At 55.5% G+C, this 18892-nt stretch overlaps 1 protein-coding gene across 2 annotated transcripts in view; it reads right to left on the reverse strand.

The window, feature by feature from the left end:
• Positions 1-17961, reverse strand: part of LOC113977016 (tyrosine-protein phosphatase non-receptor type 11-like) — a 40895-nt gene extending 22934 nt beyond the window's left edge. The window contains exon 1 of one of the 2 annotated variants that reach the window (XM_027702774.1): positions 17873-17961. In XM_027702774.1, coding sequence (XP_027558575.1) covers positions 17873-17886 — 14 coding nt within the window. In that variant the 5' untranslated portion in view covers positions 17887-17961. Of the gene's footprint in view, positions 1-5675; positions 5764-17872 lie in introns of those variants that run through there. The other variant, XM_027702775.1, reaches the window with a different exon arrangement.
• Positions 17962-18892: the final 931 nt, after the last annotated feature.

Here is an 18892-nt window from a genome sequence, read left to right on the forward strand (position 1 = left end):
ATGGATCCAGGAGGATGGATCCAGGAGGATGGATCCAGGAGGATGGACCCTGCCCTTGGAGGCAGCCAGGCAAATAATCAGCTGAGGATTCTTCCAGCAGAGAAAGGAGGTTGTGGACTGGTGAGAGCAGGTGTAACTTGGGGCAGTGCAGCTCTTTGCAAGGGTAAGCGTCCTGTTCAGCAAACAGGAAAAACAAAAAAACCCTTCAGAGCTGCAGAAGGGATCCAGACACTTCATATCCATTCAGAGGGAATATAAAGATCCATCAGCTCGTTGTGTTGGGCTGTAGGAACCACTGAGCCCCTCAGCAGGGCGGGTACCAAGCCCTAACTCCAGAGGGAAGCCCTCTCTCCATGTCTCTGGATATTCCCTTCCTGCACCAACTGCCTTCTGGGCAGCTTTTCCAGTCACCTGGCACATCAAAATCCAGGCAAGGGCAATTTCCCCTTTTCCCTCAGCAGCCTCTGGACCACCCCAGCCCACTGTCCTGCTGCAGGACACCCCAGAGATGCTTCACCCACCCACGGGGGGTGTGAATCACCCGAGGCTGCAGCGACGGAAAGTTCAGCCCACGCCTCTGCCCATCAGCCAGCGACCTTCACAAGGGGTGAAGCAGAGCTGGTGGGAGCTGCAGAGCACCCAGAGCTCCTCTGTGTCACAAAGAGGGGTTTAACTCCCCACCCACGCTCTGGTTTGAAACCCAAACCCTCCCGTCGGGCGAGGGTTTCACACCCGACTCTCGAGAAGAGCTTCTCCAGAAGTGCCACCTGCACAGGAACACCCTGGGCACAGCAGTTTCCATCAAAAAAAACCCTGGGTTTAGGCAGGGATTAACTAAACTACATCACTGAGATCAGTTTTATGACTCCTGTCATTTAATTCCAGTTTCAACCCCATCCCTGAAGACCCAGAGGAAGGTGCTGGACAGACCCATCCTGGGGGAGGGGGTGGCTTTTGCTGAAGCAGGAAGAGCAGAGGGCACATCCAAACCCCAGAGACAGCAGGGAAAGCACTCCAGGAGCTCTTTCCTTCCAGAAGCAGGAGCAGGCCCCACCCTCCTGGCAGGGAGCTGCTGCAGACAGTTCCCATTTACTTGGCTCTGGAGCCTCAGCTGGCACTAATTGCTAATTAATATAAATTCACATCTGTCCTGTCTCCCTGACACACGCAGCAGTCTGCACTCATCAACTCCCTATGATTCAGTCCCTTTATCTAAATTATTCCAGTCCATGCCTGTCCCTGGCACATCTCCCTCTCTCCACGTGCTGTCCCATTCCTTCCCCTCCTGGACGGGGGTGGATGCACCCCACCTCCCAAAAGCAGCAGCACATCCATGATCTGGCACAGCCTCTCAGCAAAAAAGGTTTCAAGTTGTTTAGGTGCCCCAAAGTGATGATTTTTTGCCCAGGGAACTAAATAGCTTGTTCAATCTGGCTGAGATCAGAACAGACAGAACGTAGCATGAAAAACTCCTGTCACATAAATAGCAGCCAATTAAGGGGGATGCATCAGCTCCTCTGCCTGGGATGGATGCACAAGAAAACACATCATCTGGAGGAGTTGGCACCTCTGTGGTCCCAGATTTGCTTGGCAAAGTCTGCCAGGGTTCCCTCAGCCTCTCTGCTGTAAGTTCACATCTCTTAAAAAGGCCCTGATCTGAGCTGGGAAGGGTCAAAATGCAATCACACCCAAGCCAAGCCACTCATTATCCCTCCAGGGAAACCCTGGGTTATGAATCAGGTCATCAGCTCAAAAATAGCGATTTCCAGGAGAAAAACTGAGGAACTGCAGCACAGCCCACATGGTTGGCACTGTCTGCCTGGGTGGAGGAAGCCTGGGTGAACTTCCCAGAGAAAAGGGCACGTTCTTACCCTGCTCTCCAGACACCCTTTGTGACAGCCTTGCTCTGGGTGAAAAAAAGAGAGCTAAAACACTGTTCACACTTCTCTTTTTCACCCAAACAAGCACTGTTCAGAGTGCAGGCTGGGATAAAAAGTACCTCACCTGAGATCCATGGAGGCTCCTCGTCCCAGCCAGCCCAGGGCAGCCCTGGACAGGGACACACTGCCCCATTTCTCACACTCAGTCACTCACACACCTGTTTTAAGGGCATCTTCCAGCCCTAGTTTTAGGGACACAGCTCTGCCTGGCTTCAGGAAAGGCAGGGGAAGCTCAGCAGGTCTAAAGGGAGGTGCTAATTCCCAGCTCCTTCTCTCCGTGATCCTTCCCTCAGCCAAGGTTAGTCCAGGCTGAAGTGGCTGCAAGAAGCTTGGTCTCCCCAGCCTGCACACATTCCAGGGCTCTGCCTATCACTGGCACTTCCTCACAGCCCATCCCACACTCCTGATATGGGGAAAAACCCCCTTCCACCATCACAAACCCCCTTTCCACCACCACAAACCCCCTTTCCACCACCACGGCTTGCGCTGCCCAGATAAAGGCTCGGCGGTGACGAGCAAAGGAAGCCACGGACAAAACTAAGACCCAGGACACAGAAAAACCCACACCATCTGCAGACAGAAAGGGCAGAGTGCTCCACAGGAGCAGAGCAAACAGGCACCAGAGCACAAGCGTGTGACCTGGGCTGTGCTGTCACACGGGACGGATGTGACAGCGACTGGCACCTGCCCCTGTGCCCTCCCAGCCCGGCCCAGGGAGCAGCTCCTGCACCCACCACTGCACCCCCGGGAGGCTGAGGCACACCAGGGGCTGGTGAACACGTGCAAGAGATGAGAGGGGTTGTGCCTGGGTCATTCTGAGGGTCCCTCCTCACTCCTGGTCCCTCAGTTTGCAGACACTCGGTCTCACAGCTCTGGTCTTGGAGCCACAGTTCAAGAAAAAATCAAGCACAGGTATTGCTCCAGAAGATTTTCCACACTGTTTAAATTCCCAGCGTGCTCACCTTGACTCACCCAGCAGCTCTGGGCTTCTCTTTGGCCCACTGAGAGTCCATCCAGAGGGTGCAGAGGGATTGGGACACAGTGGTGGCCCAGGGGACATTTACCAGACAGCAGAGAAAAGTCTGACTGACCACTCCATGCTGTGCATCCATGCAAACCAGAGGGGGCCTGTTAGCCCTTGGATTTGGGTATCCTTGCACCCACATTCCCCAAATCCAGACACACAAGGACTGTCACCCATCAGGCTCCAGCTGGTCCTGTCTAGGATGAGAAGTTCAAGCTCTGAACTGAGGGCAGGAAGGAAGGAGCTGTCAGAGCTCAGCTTCCCACCACAAGTGCCAGCTCACATCTCCACTTCCAAAGGAAGATATCCCACACTCCTGCCTGGATGCAAGAGCTCCTTCTGTGGAGCATCCCAGGGTTCTCCATCCCCCCACGGTCCATCTCCAATAATTTATTTATGAACAGACTCACATCAGGGCACCCCAAGGATGGAGTCACAGCAGAAAGAAGGGTCTAGAAACATCTGTGCTGCAGGTCAGGATGGGACACCCAAGGAATTTAGGTGTAAACTTAAACTCTGTGATTAGTGTAGTAAAGGCTTGGGGCAGGGACTTCAGGGTGAGTGTTCTGTTCACTGGTGTTTGATCAAGGACAAATCCCAAACCTGCCACCTCTCCCCTTGAATCATCCATATCCCAGAAGGATTTGGCTCTCAGCCTGTCACTGCCATTCCCAGCTGGTAAAATCCAGGTGGAAAGGAGCTGGGCAGGGAAGAGCACCTCTAAAATCTGCAGAAGAGAACCACTGGGACTCCAAGGAAAAACCACAAGGGGCTGGAACAGGCACCAGCTGCTTCCCTGGGTGCATATTCCAGTGGAGCACATTCCCAAGGAGCAGAGGCCTTCCCAGAGGGGCAGCAGCTGAAACTGCTGGGAAAAAGACACCAATTTTGCCTGACAGTTCTCAGTTTTTCCAGAATGGGAGAGGCAGCCCCAGTTTTTATCAGGCCAAGGAGTGTTTCAACACCCAGCCACACTCACCTGCACCAGCAGGGAACTGGCAGCTGGGGCTCCTCCAAGTTGCCCAGAGGATTTACACCCATGTTCTCTTAATTAAAAAAGGTGTTTAGCTCAGGCCCCTGGAGCTGTTTTGGCAGCATCAGCCCCAAAGGTGTGCGAGGTCGTTATTTTGGGCTGCGGTTTTCAAATTTTCTGATTTAATTCTCTGAAACAAACTTAATGTTTAAAGCAACCTTTTCTACTCGAAGGTTATTCTGCTGTTAAGGACCACCATAAACACCGAGCTACACTTTAACCTCAGCCAATAATGCCTTGTCTGCTTGTCTCAAAACCTCTAATAGGAGGAGAAACCTCTTTAGAACTCCCTCCATCCATGGACAGTTTTCTGGCCCGTGTATTACAGATGGTTTTGTTCTCATAAAAGCAGCTCAAAATTAAATTGCAGGCCCACCTGCCAGACAGCTGGAGCATTAAAAATACCTGTCAGCAGCCAGCCCCAGCTGCTGTCTGACTGACAGGCTTCCTCCTGGAGCAGGAAAGTATTTGTTTAGCTGCTCTGCTCTGATCCAGTGGAGCAGAACACACCCAGCGAGCAGAAACGGAGCCACCAGCCCCTCCTGCAACACTTGAGAGAGCAGCACGGAGAGGAGGGGGGGGCAGGAGCCTTGGGATGCTCCTGAGGTACCAGGGAATGTAAAGTAGCAACAGGCTGGAGCTGCTTCCATCACCTGGATCCCTGAGGAGTGCTGGGAGCAGCCCGTGCCCAAGGAAGGAAGACCCAAGGCAGGCTCCACTTCGCACCCCATGGCAAAGAGCCACTCGCACAACGCTCCCAAAGCCTCAAACGCTGCTTCAGGCACAGCCCTGAATCCATTCCCTGCGTTTCCAGCCTTCTCCACGCTGCCTGCTGCACCTCCCAGCCTGGCCGGGGGATCGTTTCACACTCCATTCCCTGCTCCAGCAGAGCCTTGCACAGCTCACACCCCATAGAACCTTCACCGCTTCACACTTCATGCCCCATATAACCTTCGTTACATGACACACCGCTCTTCTCACTAAACGCTGTCGTTTCACGCGCTTTGTAGCTACAAAACCCACCCAGAAGAACGTCCAGCCCCCTGAAATCAGGACGTTCCACCGCCAGCAAGCGAGTTACCAAGCCCACAAAAAGCGTGCTCAGCCAGAGACGCGAGAGGCAGAGAGAGATAAGGCAGAACTCTCAACGCGGCGAGGTAACACGAGATAAAAATCTAATAAGAGCGCACAAAATAACATCCTGCCCAGGCAGGGATCACCTCTCCCGGGCTGAAGTCAGCACCGCGAGCCTACACGAGCTGCAGTCACACAAACGAAACTGCGAACGCACCGTTTCCCAGCGCTGAAGGCAGTACAGGGACAGAGGCACCGGCACCATGTGCTGCAGGGCCAGCTCAGGGAAGTTTGCACTGGAGAACCCGGCCTGTTTGTAGACAATTTGCTAACGAGCGCCGTTAATCACTTTTTCCCCACCCTAAAGCACCCCCGCCGCCCTGGGTGCTGTTAATCCCTTTTCCCACCCTAAAGCACCCCCGCCTCGCCGGGTGCTCTCTGTTAATCAGCTCCTGCAGCACAAGTGGCACCTTTCTGGGCGCTCTCAGCGACACCCGTGACCCCCACACCTTCTCCCCTTCGCTCTGCTCCCCCCTCAGAACAATCAGCTTTGTTAAAAATAGAAGCCAGGCACACACACACGGACAGAGAGCAGATCTCCTACCTCACCATAACTGGTCAAGGCTCCTGACCCGGCACAGAGACTCGTTAGTCCACAGAAACCACAGAGGCAGGAAGATTCGGAGGGTTTGGGAGGTGGAGGAAGAGCTGCTCTAGGATGCAGAGGGCACTTTGCTGCCTCCCAGGATCGCTCCAGCCTCCAGCATCCTCCGGCAGCGCCGGGCAGGGCGGCAGAGCCCGCAAAAAGTTTCGAGCGAAGTGACAGCGAAGTTATTTACCCAAAAACAACGCGGCTTGTTGTGGAAGGGGGCAGGGGGGGGGGGGGAGAAGAAAAGGAAGTCATCTCGTTCTCTTATCGGCACCGAGGCAGCAGCTGCGAGCGGAGTGTCGGGCAGGGGATGGTGAGGGCAGCCACCACCGGGGCGTGACGGCATCTGCCTGACAGCTCCCGGGCAGCCAGGGCTGAGGGAGAGGGAAAAAAAGCCACTAACGGGCAGAGTTCTACTCCATGGAGTTCTGGGCAGCACTTCCTACGACGTTTTCCTCCTTCCCATGCAAAGCAACCGCGGAGTTTTCTGCTCCAGACCTTCTGTGCTGGAGGGGTGTTGTCTCCTGGGAGAGCACCAGCTCCTGGATCCAGGCTCCAGGGACGGGGCTTCCACCCTCCTTCAGGAGAAACCTTGGAGATGCTCAGGTTTCCCAAAGCATCTTTGCATCCCTGCTCGTTTTTTTTTTTTTTTGGGGGGGGGGGGTCTAATTTCATCTGACAAAGCTTCCCCTTAGCTCGGCTCTGCCCTCCGGAGAGGGGGCTTCACTTGGCACCTTCTCTCTGCTCTGGGAGCATTTTGGGGGGGACACACACAGACACCCTGCCCTGCTTGTTTTGACCTCCTTTTCTGCATCCCCTTCCCGAGCTCGCTCTGGGCAGTTCCCAGGAGCACACACAGACCCCAGGGCAACCCCTGAGAGTCCAGTTCCTTCCTCAGGGGTGGAGAGAAACAGTCAATCCAGAGGCTGATGCAGAGCAGAACCCTGAACCAGGAGCTGGCTGCTGACAGGTATTTTTAACGCTCCAGCTGCCTGGCAGGTGGGCCTGCAATTTAATTTTAACTTGCTTTATGAGAACAAAACCATCTGTAATACACGGGCCAGAAAACTGCCGTGGATGGAGGGAGTTCTAAAGAGGTTTCTCCTCCTATTACAGGTTTTAAGACTAGTAGGTAAGGCATTATTGGTTGAGTTTAAAGCATAGCTTGGTGTTTATGGTGGTCCTAAGTATGTCTCTGCCCTGACTAGGCAGGGACACAGTCAGACAGCCCAAGCACCTCCATGGCCAGAGACAGCAAGGGAGAGAAAACATCTTTTATTGCATCCCATGGGATAACTGGGATATTCAGCCAAGCTTTCAGGCACACAGACCTCTCCACAGACCACCCCTGGGCAGCCAGAACTTGTGTTCTCAGTCCTGCAGGCTCTGGCAACAGGGGACAACTCCACTCTTCCCAACCGAGCCCAAAACCACCACTGGCCTCCCTGTCTCGGCTCAGCGAGCTGGGGAGGAAGAGCAGGACACCCAATCCCGGCAAATTCGGGATCGTTGCAGCCCTGCAGCCACACGACTGGCCAGACAGCTCCCTCCTGCCTCATCCTGCGAGCCCCTTGCATCACCAGCTTCCTAGAGCAGGAGAAAGCAGAGCTGGGAAAGGCTGTCCCTGGGCTGGCAAACAACTAAACGCCCATCAATCAAGGTATTAAATGGCCGGGAATGCGGCTGCCTCTGCAATCCTGAGCATTTAGTCCATTATCCCGCAGACACTTAGCACAATTAGGGTTGCTTTGTGGCGAGCCTTTAATGTGCCAACAGAGCAGCTGAGGCACAGGGGAGATTTAGGGGATCAGCAAATCTCCACCTCGCAGCAAAGCCCGGCACTCTGGAGGTCCCACCTCGCTGCAGAGGCTGGGAAATGCTGGGAAGGGCTGGGAAGCAGGGGGTGAACAGCACAGAGCTTGGTCACTTTTAGGGATTAATCCCACTCAAGCAGCTCCTGGAACAAGAGCTGGGCTCCTCATCCTGCTGAAGGAGGAAGAGCAGCTCTTACGTTCCAGGAGGATGCTCAGATCCTTGTTTTCTCGTGATAATTCCGCCATCCCAAACACCCACCGCCCTGTAGAGCAGTCACCAGATGTCACCCCAAAGCATTAATGTTCCTGCCAGAGTTTTCAGTGGATTTGGTGAGATTCCAGCCCTCTGAAATAACCAAATTTTGCTCCATCCTGAAGACAGGCAGAGGTGTCAGAGTAAGAATTATCCAAAGCCATCTCCAGCCTGACATTCCAGCTGTGCACAGCTGGAGCCTGGGAGGAAAAGCGCTCCAGAAGTGCCACTGAACACAGGGAAAGTGGTACAGAAGAGCTTTGGAAACAGCAAAGAAGCCTCAAGAAACTTGTCTCTGGGAAAGGCAGTGCTTGGAATTGGCTCTGGAGCTCTTCTTATCCCTACAACACAAGCAGAAGGTGGATTTCTCCTGAGATCAGCCTACAGTTAACAGGTCAGCTCTTCCAAAGACAAAACACCCGAGGAATAAAACCACATCCTCTCTCTCTGTCACCATTCCAAGGCTGAAAGCAGCCCTGAAAAACAAGGAAGAGCCGAACTGGCGTCCAACAATCGAGGGCAACAAGTGGTTTCACAACCAGAACAGGACTTTCCTTTGTTCACCGCCAGCACTTCCCTCCAAACCTGAGCTTGAAAACACACACCAGCTTCCTACTTAGCACTCAGACACTCCTCCTCTGCCCAACAGCAGACGGTGGAGATGCCAGAGATAACAGCTGCAGTGATACAGCAAAAAGGGAGGAAAGGAAAAAGGAGGTTGGGCTGCGTGGAGCTCTGAATTCCCTTTCATGTCTCACTGTGTTCGGAGCCCTTCTGGCATCACAGCCTTGGGCTCAGCACTGGGAGCAAACATGGGGCCACAGCCCCTGTCTCCCAAAATCCAGCAGCTTCTGAGGCATCTGAACACCAGCCAGGAGAAATTCCAGCCCTTCCAGCTGAAGGACCTTCATTGTGTTATGGCTCGTGCCCAGAACACCAAACCGGAGGTTTAAGGTTTGGAGGAGTCTGTTCAAATCCCAGAGGTGCTTTGCATCCTTCTTCTTCTTCCTGAGGTCAGGAGGGACACCAAAACCAGGCAGTTCCAACCTAGTCAAGCCCTGCCAAAGCACACCCTCCTCACTGAGCTGCACTTCTGGAAGTGCACACCAGTTCCTCTAAGCTGAGAGGGCAACACTGAGAGTTCCCACAGCTACAGCAGCACGAATCCTGACCCCCCCTGTGCCCAGATCTCCCTGGAATAGGGCTGGAATGGTCCAAGACATGGGTTGGTTCAACACAGGGCATTGCCACTACAGCACAGGTTGGAATAAGCCCTGACCAAAGACATTCCAGGAAGTGGGAACTGCATCCACACATCAGATTATGACCAAAGGGCAAGGAGAGGCTTGAACACACACGCAGCTGTTCCTGTTACATTGCCAAGACAACCCCCAGGACAAACCCTGAGACCTTCCAGGGTGCAAACCACGAGGATGGGCACGTTCTGCAGCAGCAGCAGTGCCAGGGCACTGCCAGAGAAACGTTTGGGGAGCAAGAAAAGCAGGTAGGGCCAGCAGCCAGCACCTGACTGCAGCATTTGGCTCCTACTTTTCCTGTTGGATCCGTAGGATAACACTTAGGCATTCACACCTGAGCTACAGGAAAACAAACGTGCTCCCACTCAGCCAGGAGGGCAACAAACTTATTTTTAGGATGATGCCAAGGGCAGGAAAACCCCTGAGCACAGAGGAAAACCAAAAGCAGCCCCTAAGGGCAGCAGGAGGAGTCCAGGGGCTTTCACCATCAACCAGGACCTTCCTCATTCAGCAGGTTCCCCTCCCAGCAGCACCACAACATAAATAACCAAGGAGGGCAGGAGCATCTCGGCTTCCCCAGCTCCAGCTCCATCCCACTTGGCACCGGGGCCAGCGGGAGCAGAGAGGAGATTCCTGCAGTGTCGTCCTCCCTGCCCTGCCACACCACCTTTGCCCCAGCCCCTGGCATCAGCTGTGTCCTTGCCCAGGCCAGAAACCCTCAGCTTTCGGGATTATATAACCCAGTGAAGCTAATTAAAACCCAGGGGCTCTATTTCAGACCCCGGGCAGGGTGACAGGACAAAAATACAGCCCAGAACAGGCCCATGTCCCCTTTGAAGAGCGGCCAAGGTTATTTTTTTACCTCGATACATCACGAAGAACTGGAGGGAGGCAAAAAATACCGGGGTTATATTTAGAATTTAATCAGCGGCAGAGCTCGCTGCGTTTCTTCGATGGGAGTTATTTCAGGAGGGTGGGAGGAAGAGGGGGAGCAAACAAACAAACAAACCACCCCCCCAAAAAAACCCCCCACAACCCAAGGGCAAATATAGCCCTGGCAACTCCCTCACCCGTAGGGATGCTGCTCCAGGGTGTGAAGGGGATTTTTTTTTTGGTGCTGTTTTGAAATTAAATCTCTGTCACCTTCCCACCCTCTTGAAATCCCCGAAGCCAAAGGACACATCCCGAGGGATGGGCTCCCCTCTGCCTGTTATCCCAGCTCCCAAGGCTTGTTCCAGGTGTCTGTGGCTGAAGGAGCTTCCCAATTCCCGTGGTTATCCCGGAGGGAGCATCCAGCAGGGATGACGTTGCTGTTGCTCGCTCTGCTGCCACTCTGAGCAGGTTTCTCCTCCATTTCTCTCATGGACAACACTCCATTTTTATAAACACCTCAAAAGCTCCTCGGAGCAGGGGGGAAGCTGCACCTTCCACCTCCTGCCTGTGCCCTGCTCTTATTTTTTAAGGCAGTTTTTTTTCACCCTTGTTTTGCCAACTCAACCAAGGCCTTTTCACACCCTCTTGGCACTTGTCCCTTGGGGGGACAGTGTGTCCTGCTGCCTCCCCACAGCTGCTTCTCCTCCACCCCAGGACAGGGGCAGATTTCTTGTTTGTTCTGGTGAGGGCCACTGCAAACCTGAAAGGGATTTAATGAAAAAAAAAAAAAATCTCTTTTGTAGGGCCCAGAGGAGATGAACAGACAGCAAGAGAGAGTCCTGGCACCATCCAGATAAACACACTGCACAGTGGGAATGGGAGGAATTTCCAGGCCTTGCTACCCAAAGGTGGGCAGGAAAAAGGAAAGGATGGGGTTGAGTGAAAGGCACCAACAGCACAGGGATCTTCTGCCCCAGGGAATACAAAGGGATTGCCTGGAGTGCAGGAGGCAGCTGAGAGCACAGCCTGCCCCAGAGAAAGGTGCTGGAAAGGTTGGAATCATGGCATGGTTTGAGATGGAAGGGACCTTAAAGCTCATCTCATTGTGGAATGGGACACCTTCCACTGTCCCAGGTTGCTCCAAGCCTTGAACACTTCCAGGGATGGGTTATCCACGACTTTTGATGCTCTTGAAGGTCTTTTCCAACCCCAGTGGTTCTATGAAACCCCCCCAGCAGCCCCATCTCTGCGGGCTGAGGGGCAGGTTGAGGCTGCCCTGCCTTTGGGGTGGTGCCTTTTCTCCCAGCTCAGCCAGCAGCCCCATATCCATACCCACAATTCCCTCGGGAAGAGGGACAAACACCAGCCACAGCAAGGACTGGGAGGCTGGGAACCTCAGGAAACCTTGAGCAGGTCCTTGCTGAGAGCCAGGCTCTTCACCTGATAACACAATCAGCACAGCTGCAGCCACCCCCAGCCCAGCCACAGAAAACTCCACTTCCCTCTCCTCCCCCAGCTCTGCTTTCCACACCGAGAAGCTGCAAAAAGGGAGATAAAGGTTGTCACTCCTGCTGGGAGAGGCTTCCCCAGCTCTGAGCCCTCACCAGAGGGGCTGGAGGGAACTCTGCTGAGATTCCAGCCACGGCTGGACCCACTGACCCCCTCCCTGAGGGCACTTTTGGGGCATCTGCTCAGTGCCCCAGGTGACAGGGGCAGATCAGAGCTCCCTGTGTCCCACACAGGGATCCTTGGGGGCAGAGGGAGGGGACAGATGGACAGAGCAGGGCTGGGGCTGCACTGGGGAGACACTCAGAGCACCCCCCTGCTAATTACTCTGAGGGAATTCCAAAGAAGGTGCAGCAGCTTCTCTTATCCACATGGAAAGCTCTGGAATGTGACACAGAATATCCCATCCCTGGAAGTGTCCAAGGACAGTGGAAAGGGCTTGGAGCAACCTGGGATAGTGGGAGATGTCCCTGCCCATGGCAGGGGGTGGGACTGGATGGGCTTTAAATGTCCTTTCCAACCCAAACCATTCCATGATTCTACAAAATCCTCCACAATTGCAGGTCTTAACCTGTACCCAGAGTGTATCTGGACTTATTTTTTGGGAAGGAAAAGCCCAGTTAGCTCCAGGAAGGAATGCTCAGTGTCAGTGGGGAAATCACTGCGGGAGGCTGAGCTCTGAGCAGAGTTTGTTTCCCAGCATCCATGAGCCAGGATAAGACCTGTTCCCACAAAACTGACAGAGGAGGGGGTTAGATTGGATATTGGGAAGAAATCCTCCCCTGTCAGGGTGGGGAGGCCCATCCCTGGAAGTGTCCAAGGCCAGGTTGGACGGGGCTTGGAGCAACCTGGGCTAGTGGAAGGTGTCCCTGCCCATGGCAGGGGGGTGAGACAAGAAGAACTTTGAGGTCACTTCCAACCCAAACCATTCTGGGATTCCATAAATCTCTCCTCCAAGCCCTGTGACAGCCACAGCATCTGTTCCAGGAGATCAGGAGATGCTGAGGTGGGCACCTCCTCCAAGGTGTGCACCTCCCCGGGGCCCAGTAGGCAGAGAGAGCCCTTTTTGGGAAGCTCCCTGGGATACAAGCAGCAGCAGCAGCAGCAGGAGCTGTTTGCAGAGCAAAATGCAGCCACAGGAAGCACACGGTTCCTGATTTCCAGCCCGGTTTAATGCGAAGAATTTCCTCCTTCCCTTTGGATCCGTGCAGGAAGCTGCAAAACAGAGGCAGCCCCGTAATCTCATTAGGCTCCATCCCACGCACATTTCCTGGAACACACACACTGGGACTGCAGGAACCACTTTCCAGCCCTCCCATCACCAGGCAGCAAGTGCAGCCCTGCCCAAGCCGCTGCTTTTGGTCAAGGCAGTGAAAAAAAAAACCCAACAGAATAAACATTTCTACTGCAAAGAAAGGATTAATCGATACTTCAAGAGCTGCAGCCTTAGGAATGCTGCTTCCACACACATCCCAGAGGGTGTGGGGCTGGTTTGAGCTTGGAAGTAGGTATTGGCTTGGTTCATGCCTCGGGACAGGGATGGAAACCCATATTGTGAAATGAGTTTTTGGCAACTGGGAAATCAAAGGGCATCTGCAGTGCAAGGGCAGGAGGTGACAGGGACACTCTGCAGGCAGGTGATGGATGGTGAGAGGTGATAAACCTGGCTGGGCATAGAAAAGCTCCCAGCTCTGGGCTCCCCACTCACAGAACCCTCCTGGAGAAGGGCCCAGGCTGCTGGTTTGCTCATGGAGTGACAGAGGTGGTTGGCACCAAGCATAAAGGAGCCCTTTGGCTGGGCCAGTCCTTTCCAAGCGGAGGAAAAAGCTGAATCCCCCCTTTCAGAACACGACCCTTCCCTCCAGCTGCTTCAACGCCGTCAGTGAGAGATCCAGCACGAGAAGCCAGCCCCGGGGAAAACCTCCAGGAGAGCAGGGACTGCCTCACTGAGCAGAGGGAGATGCCAATGCCCACCTTTTTGCACCCCCAGGAGCATCTCCAGCTGGGCTCCGGGGTTGGCACACGAGCCAGGTTTGTTCCCCTTCCCGAGGAGCAGCAGGAGCCACAGGCACGTTCCTGCTGAGCCCCTGACGTGCCTTGGCCATCCAAGGGGAGAAGGGCCTTGCTGGGCAGGCAGCTCAGGTGCTGGGAGCACTGGGAGCAGCCTTCCCAGTGCCTTGCTGGCTCACTTGCCATGTCCAAACAGCTCCAAAAACCCGGGAGAGCGCAGTTGGCTCCGCTGGAGCACAAAGCCCCGATTCATCCACTCAGGTGCCTCTGAGGCTCCTGAGAAGAATCATCTCCTAGAAACCAGCCCCATTTGGACCTGGCTGCAGCTCGGGTACCACCCAGCCCCGGGGGGAAGCTCTGGCAGTGGGAGGGGAAGCCCGGCTTCCCCTCTGGAGCCCTGTGCCTTCCCCGCGCCGCAGCCGGCGAGGAATTCAGGAATTCTCCTTGGCAGCCCGCAAAGGAGGTACAGCTGCATCCCACAAATGTGTTCCAGGGCTGAGAGAGCTTCATTTGTCGTGGGACCATAACGAGAGCAGCTCGCTGTGCCTCGGGGAAAACCATAGGATGCTGGAAAATCACTGAGAGCCCGATCCAAAACCCCTCCTAGGCAAGGCCAGTTTTCTCTCTCTGAGCTCGGGCATTAACCAACCATCCTTTATCCCTCCCTGGAAAAGGGGGGAGAACAGTGTGTTTATGCATCTCGTGACCTGCCCCTATCTGGAAATAAGCAGCAGGCTGTGGGGCTTGGAACTGAAATGTAATTTAAGTTGCTGCTGATGTTCCAGTCCTCATTTACCACAGCTGAGCCTGGTGCAAAAGCACGTTCTGCTCCTCCCCAGGCAGCCTCAGCACACACAGACAAGTCCCCTTGAGCTTTGATTCTCCCACCCTCTGTGAACAAAGCCTGTGTCTAAAGCTGTCTTCTTACAGCCAGGCCAGAGAGAGAAAACCAGGAAAGCCTGAGCCAGGTGCAGCCACAGCAAAGGAGGGAGGAAAAAAGGTGACTTTTGAATGTTCTTTTTTTGAGCTGGAGCTGAGCACAAGCCAGCTCAGAGCCAAGGGCTGAGGTACCACCTGAGGAGATGGGAATTAAGAGCTCACAGAAACTACCAGAGGGGATTTCTGAGCAGCCACCAGCCAGACCCACACTCCTGGTTCCAGCCACCAGCCAGATCCACAGACCTGGTTCCAGCCACCCCTTCCCTGAGCTCTGCCCATCGTGTCGTTGCTGAACATCCGAGATGCCAAAACACTGACCTGGTTTTGCTTCCTGCACCAGAAGTTCCCACCTCCCCACCACCAGCCAGGCTGCCAAAGTAAGCAGCTACTGCAAATACTCAAACTTCATATTTACATTTGGATTCAGCACAGGAAGCATGTGTTTTCCCACTGCTAAGGGGAGTGGGGAAAAGCTGGGACCACAGGCTGGCATTGTATTCCCTGTCACTGCAGGGTTGGACAGCGAGGCTTCAGGGCACAGCTGGATGCATTTGATGCCTCAAAATGCCCAGAAAAGTGGCCTGCACAAGCTTGGAAAGTCACCCTGGGGACAGCACATGGAGGGCTTTGGCCAATCCCAACTTACCAGCCACGCTGGAGCAGCCCCTGCTTCCCACCCCAGTGGACACTTGGGATAACAAACAGTCCAGCCCTTCAAAGGGAACCACCCACAACGTACCACAGAATCAGTCCCAGACACAGGAATTCAGCCCTCAAAATTAAAATTTTTGAAAAAGGTTAAACTGGATGCAGGGCAAATGTTGTCAGGTGCACTCAGCTCTGGATGTGGGACCTCTCAGCATCTCCGTGCCAAGTCTCAGGGGGGTGGGGAGGCCCTGGCACAGGTTGCCCAGAGAAGCTGTGGCTGCCCCATCCCTGGGAATGTCCAAGGCCAGGTTGGAGCAACCTGGGCTAGTGGAAGGTGTCTTTGCCCATGGCAGAGGGATTGGATCAAGATGGTCTTTAAGATCCATTCTAACCCAAACAATTCCACGATTCTATGAAATCTGATACAGAAATGGAACCATTTCACCAGAGGACTTGTGAGCACCATTAGTCTGCTCATTCAGTGTCCCCAAAACTGGAAACATTTGGTCCTTGCACTCCCAGCACCCCCAGCCAGGGGCAGTTTCCCCCTCCTGGTGCTGTGAACTTGGACATGCACAGAGGAACTGTCTCCTCCACAGCAGTAACCCCCAAAGCAGCAGAAGCCCAGCACAAAGTGCCTCCACACCCTATGGATCACCTCTGACAGCACTCCCAGCACTCGATCCTGCGGGACTGGAGCAACCTTTGGAGACAGCCAGCCTCAGGAAGCTGGCATTTCCTCACTTCCTCCAGACTTTCCCTTCCTCCCAGCCACAGCATCCCAGGAAACGTGGCTGTGGAGCAAAAAGCCTGCCCTGCAGACAAGGGCAATGCACAGGGCAGCCACCACGTGCCCTGGGCAACCCTTTTCTAGGGAAAAAAAAAATTAAACAGGGACTTTGGGACCTGCTGACTTGTGGAATCGGCACTAGGGGTGTGAGATTTATCCTCCCAGATCTTTATGGCACAGCAAAGGCTGAGGAGGGGCAGCATCACTCAGATCCCAGGCACAGCTCATGATCCCAGGAGATCCAGCCAGGGCAGCACCAGGCCATGCCATGAGCCAGGGGGAGAACAGCATCAGCCAGGGATCAGGCAGGGCAGAAAGGTGCCATAAACATCTGGCAGGTACCCTAAAAACCTGCTGGGCAAGAGGAGAAAGGCTGGGGAAAAAGGACCTCAGCAGTGGTTCAGAACCAGGAGGAGCAAATCCAGCAGAGGTGGAAAGGATGGAGCGACAGATGTTGGGAGCAATCACCCCCCAAAAACACACAGACCCCCAAAAACACACAGGCCCCCCAAAATCCCACGTGGCTCTGCCCCCTGCCAGCAGCAGGTTCCTCGGGACTCCTGCAGTGCCCAGCTGGCAGCAGCATCCCAACCATGGTGCTGTCCCTGGCACTTCGGTGCCCCAGGTCACTGCCCAGCAGGGTGGAGCCAGCAAGGTAAGGGCAGCACAGACAAATATTGACTTGCCTGTGGGCATGGGGAGCTCTACCAGCGCTGGGAATGAAATCCAGCGGGTCCCGGCTCCCAGCCCTCTGCTTTTCACCCCATCGCCCATCGGAGTGTTTTGTAACTCCGCGTGGCACCGCCCAGAGAGACGCTGCCTCTTCCTAAACTTCTTCACGCTTTGAACCAGGCGCTCACAAAAAACGCAGCTCGGCGCTGGCAGGGGAGGAAACAGCCAGTGCCGGGCGGCAAAAACAGCCCCCCAAAAACCCATAAACCAACGGAGCCCCCGAATCGCGGAGTTACGGGAAGGTGCGGGAGGAGAAGGTGGAGTTGGGACACGTTCGGGAGGTGGTTGTGGCAGCCCCTGCGATGACCCGGCCGTGCTGGGTCCTGCGGCACCACCGAGCGCTCCCTGTCCTGGAACCGATCCCGACTCCCGGCCCGGAGCGAGCGGCAGCTGAGCGGCTGCTCCCGGCCACCTCCCTCCCCAGGGCTGTTCGGAACACACTCGGCTTGTAACAGCAACAAAAGCTTTTTCAGGTCACCTTAAGGCTGTCTCAGGGGAAGGACAGGCAGGAATGAAGAACCAGCCGTAAGAATCCCCCCCTGCCCCGCAGCGCGGGTGTGTGTGTGTGACCCAGCCCGGCCCCTGGATGTCCATTTATCCCTTCTGAAGCCACAGCGGAGAAGGAGAACCAAGCAGGGACGATGTCCCCAAGTCACACGGGCTCTGCCACCACCCAGAAAAACGCTGAAGCGACAGCGTCTTTGGGGGAAGCCGGGGGAGGCACCACCAACACACCACATGCTCCAAAGTATATCTTTTTTTTTTCACCTCGCAACCCACAAAGACATTTCAAGCAAGTTTTAACGCTTCTCCTATTTTGGGATCCCCTCTCCCGCATCCCCAGTACTGGGGACCGAGCCCGAATGGGAAAGGATGCTCCCAAAAGTCTTGGAGAAAGCGAGAAAGCCAAAACTCCGTGGAGAAACCACGGGGCCAAAGAGGGCTTGGGGTGACCCGGAGAGGGGCGGGGGTGGCAACCGGGGGACGGGATGGCGCGGGAGGTGCGACTTTATCCCGACCACCGGAGCTCCGAGCTCCGACAGCGCGCAGCCGGCGGCACGGCAAAAGGACACGGGGACACGGGACACGGGCACAGGGCGAGTCGAGGGGCACAGGGCGAACCCAGGGGCACACGCGGGGGCCGGGGGCAGGTCTGAACTGGAGCCGGAGCCGGTGGAAGCGGTGCCCGGGATCCGCGGGCGCTCCGGTGGCCGCTGCCGCGGGGACGCGCTCGCCGCGGGTCGGGATGGGATGGGACGGGATGGGACGGGTCGAGAGGGGATGGAATAGGATAGGATGGGACTGTCGGGTCGATACGACTCGCTCCTTACCTGCGGGAGGTCATGGCTCCGCGGAGCTCCGCTCCCGGCCCCGCTCCCGCACCGACTGCCCGCACCGCCGCGCCCCGGCGGGCGCTGGGCCCGGGCGGCCGGGGAAACCCCTCCCTGTGACGCGGGGGAATCCCCGCCCTCCGCCCCGCCCGGGCCCCGCTGCCCATGCCCGCAGCCTCCCGCCCCGCTGCCAATTCCCTGGGTCTGTTCCCCCGCGCCTTTGCCCTCCTGGATACGCGTTCTCCGCGTCTCCATCGTACCCGGGGCTTGGCAGCGCGGGGGAGTTCATGGGATGGAGTCGCGGAGTCGGTACGGTGGGAAAAGCGCTCCCGAGATCATCCACTGCAACCATGAACCCGGCACAGAGCTCACCACGAGACCGTGCCCCCCCCAGCGCCACATCCACAGGGTTTTCGGACACTTCCAGGGATGGTGGTTCCATCACTGCCCTGGGCAGCCCCTTCCAATGCCTGACCACCCTTTCAGCGAAGAAGTTTCTCCTCATATCCAATCTAAACCTCCCCTGGTGCAACCTGAGGTTGTTTCCTCTTGTCCTGTCTCTTATTCCCCGGGAGCAGAGCTCGACCACCCCCCCGGCTCCCCCCTCCTGTCAGGGGGTTGCAGAGCCAGAAGGTCCCCCCTGAGCCTCCTTTTCTCCAGGCTGAGCCCCCCCAGCTCCCTCAGCTGCTCCTGCTGCTCCAGCCCCTTCCCCAGCTCTGTTCCCTCCTCTGGACAAACTCCAGCCCCTCAATGTCCTTCTTCTTGTAAGGGGTCCAAAACTGAACCCAGGATTTGAGGTGTGGTACAAGGGGACCAGCAGCAATTTAAGACATCCCTCAGTACCCAAACACCGCTAAAGGTCCAGATTTTGGGGCTGAGTTCATAAAAGTTCATAAAAGCTGCCAAAATAGTGAAACAAGCCACAAAGCACTGAGCATCCGAGGCTGGTGAGGCTCAGCCATGTCTGTTATCCCTAAAAGCCCCTGACTCAGGGGTGCTTTGGAGTCAGGAGGGCACAGT

The sequence above is a fragment of the Neopelma chrysocephalum genome, unplaced genomic scaffold (assembly GCF_003984885.1).
Source record: "Neopelma chrysocephalum unplaced genomic scaffold, ASM398488v2 Primary Assembly neopelma1_196, whole genome shotgun sequence".
In the NCBI taxonomy this organism is placed as follows: Eukaryota; Metazoa; Chordata; class Aves; order Passeriformes; family Pipridae; genus Neopelma; species Neopelma chrysocephalum.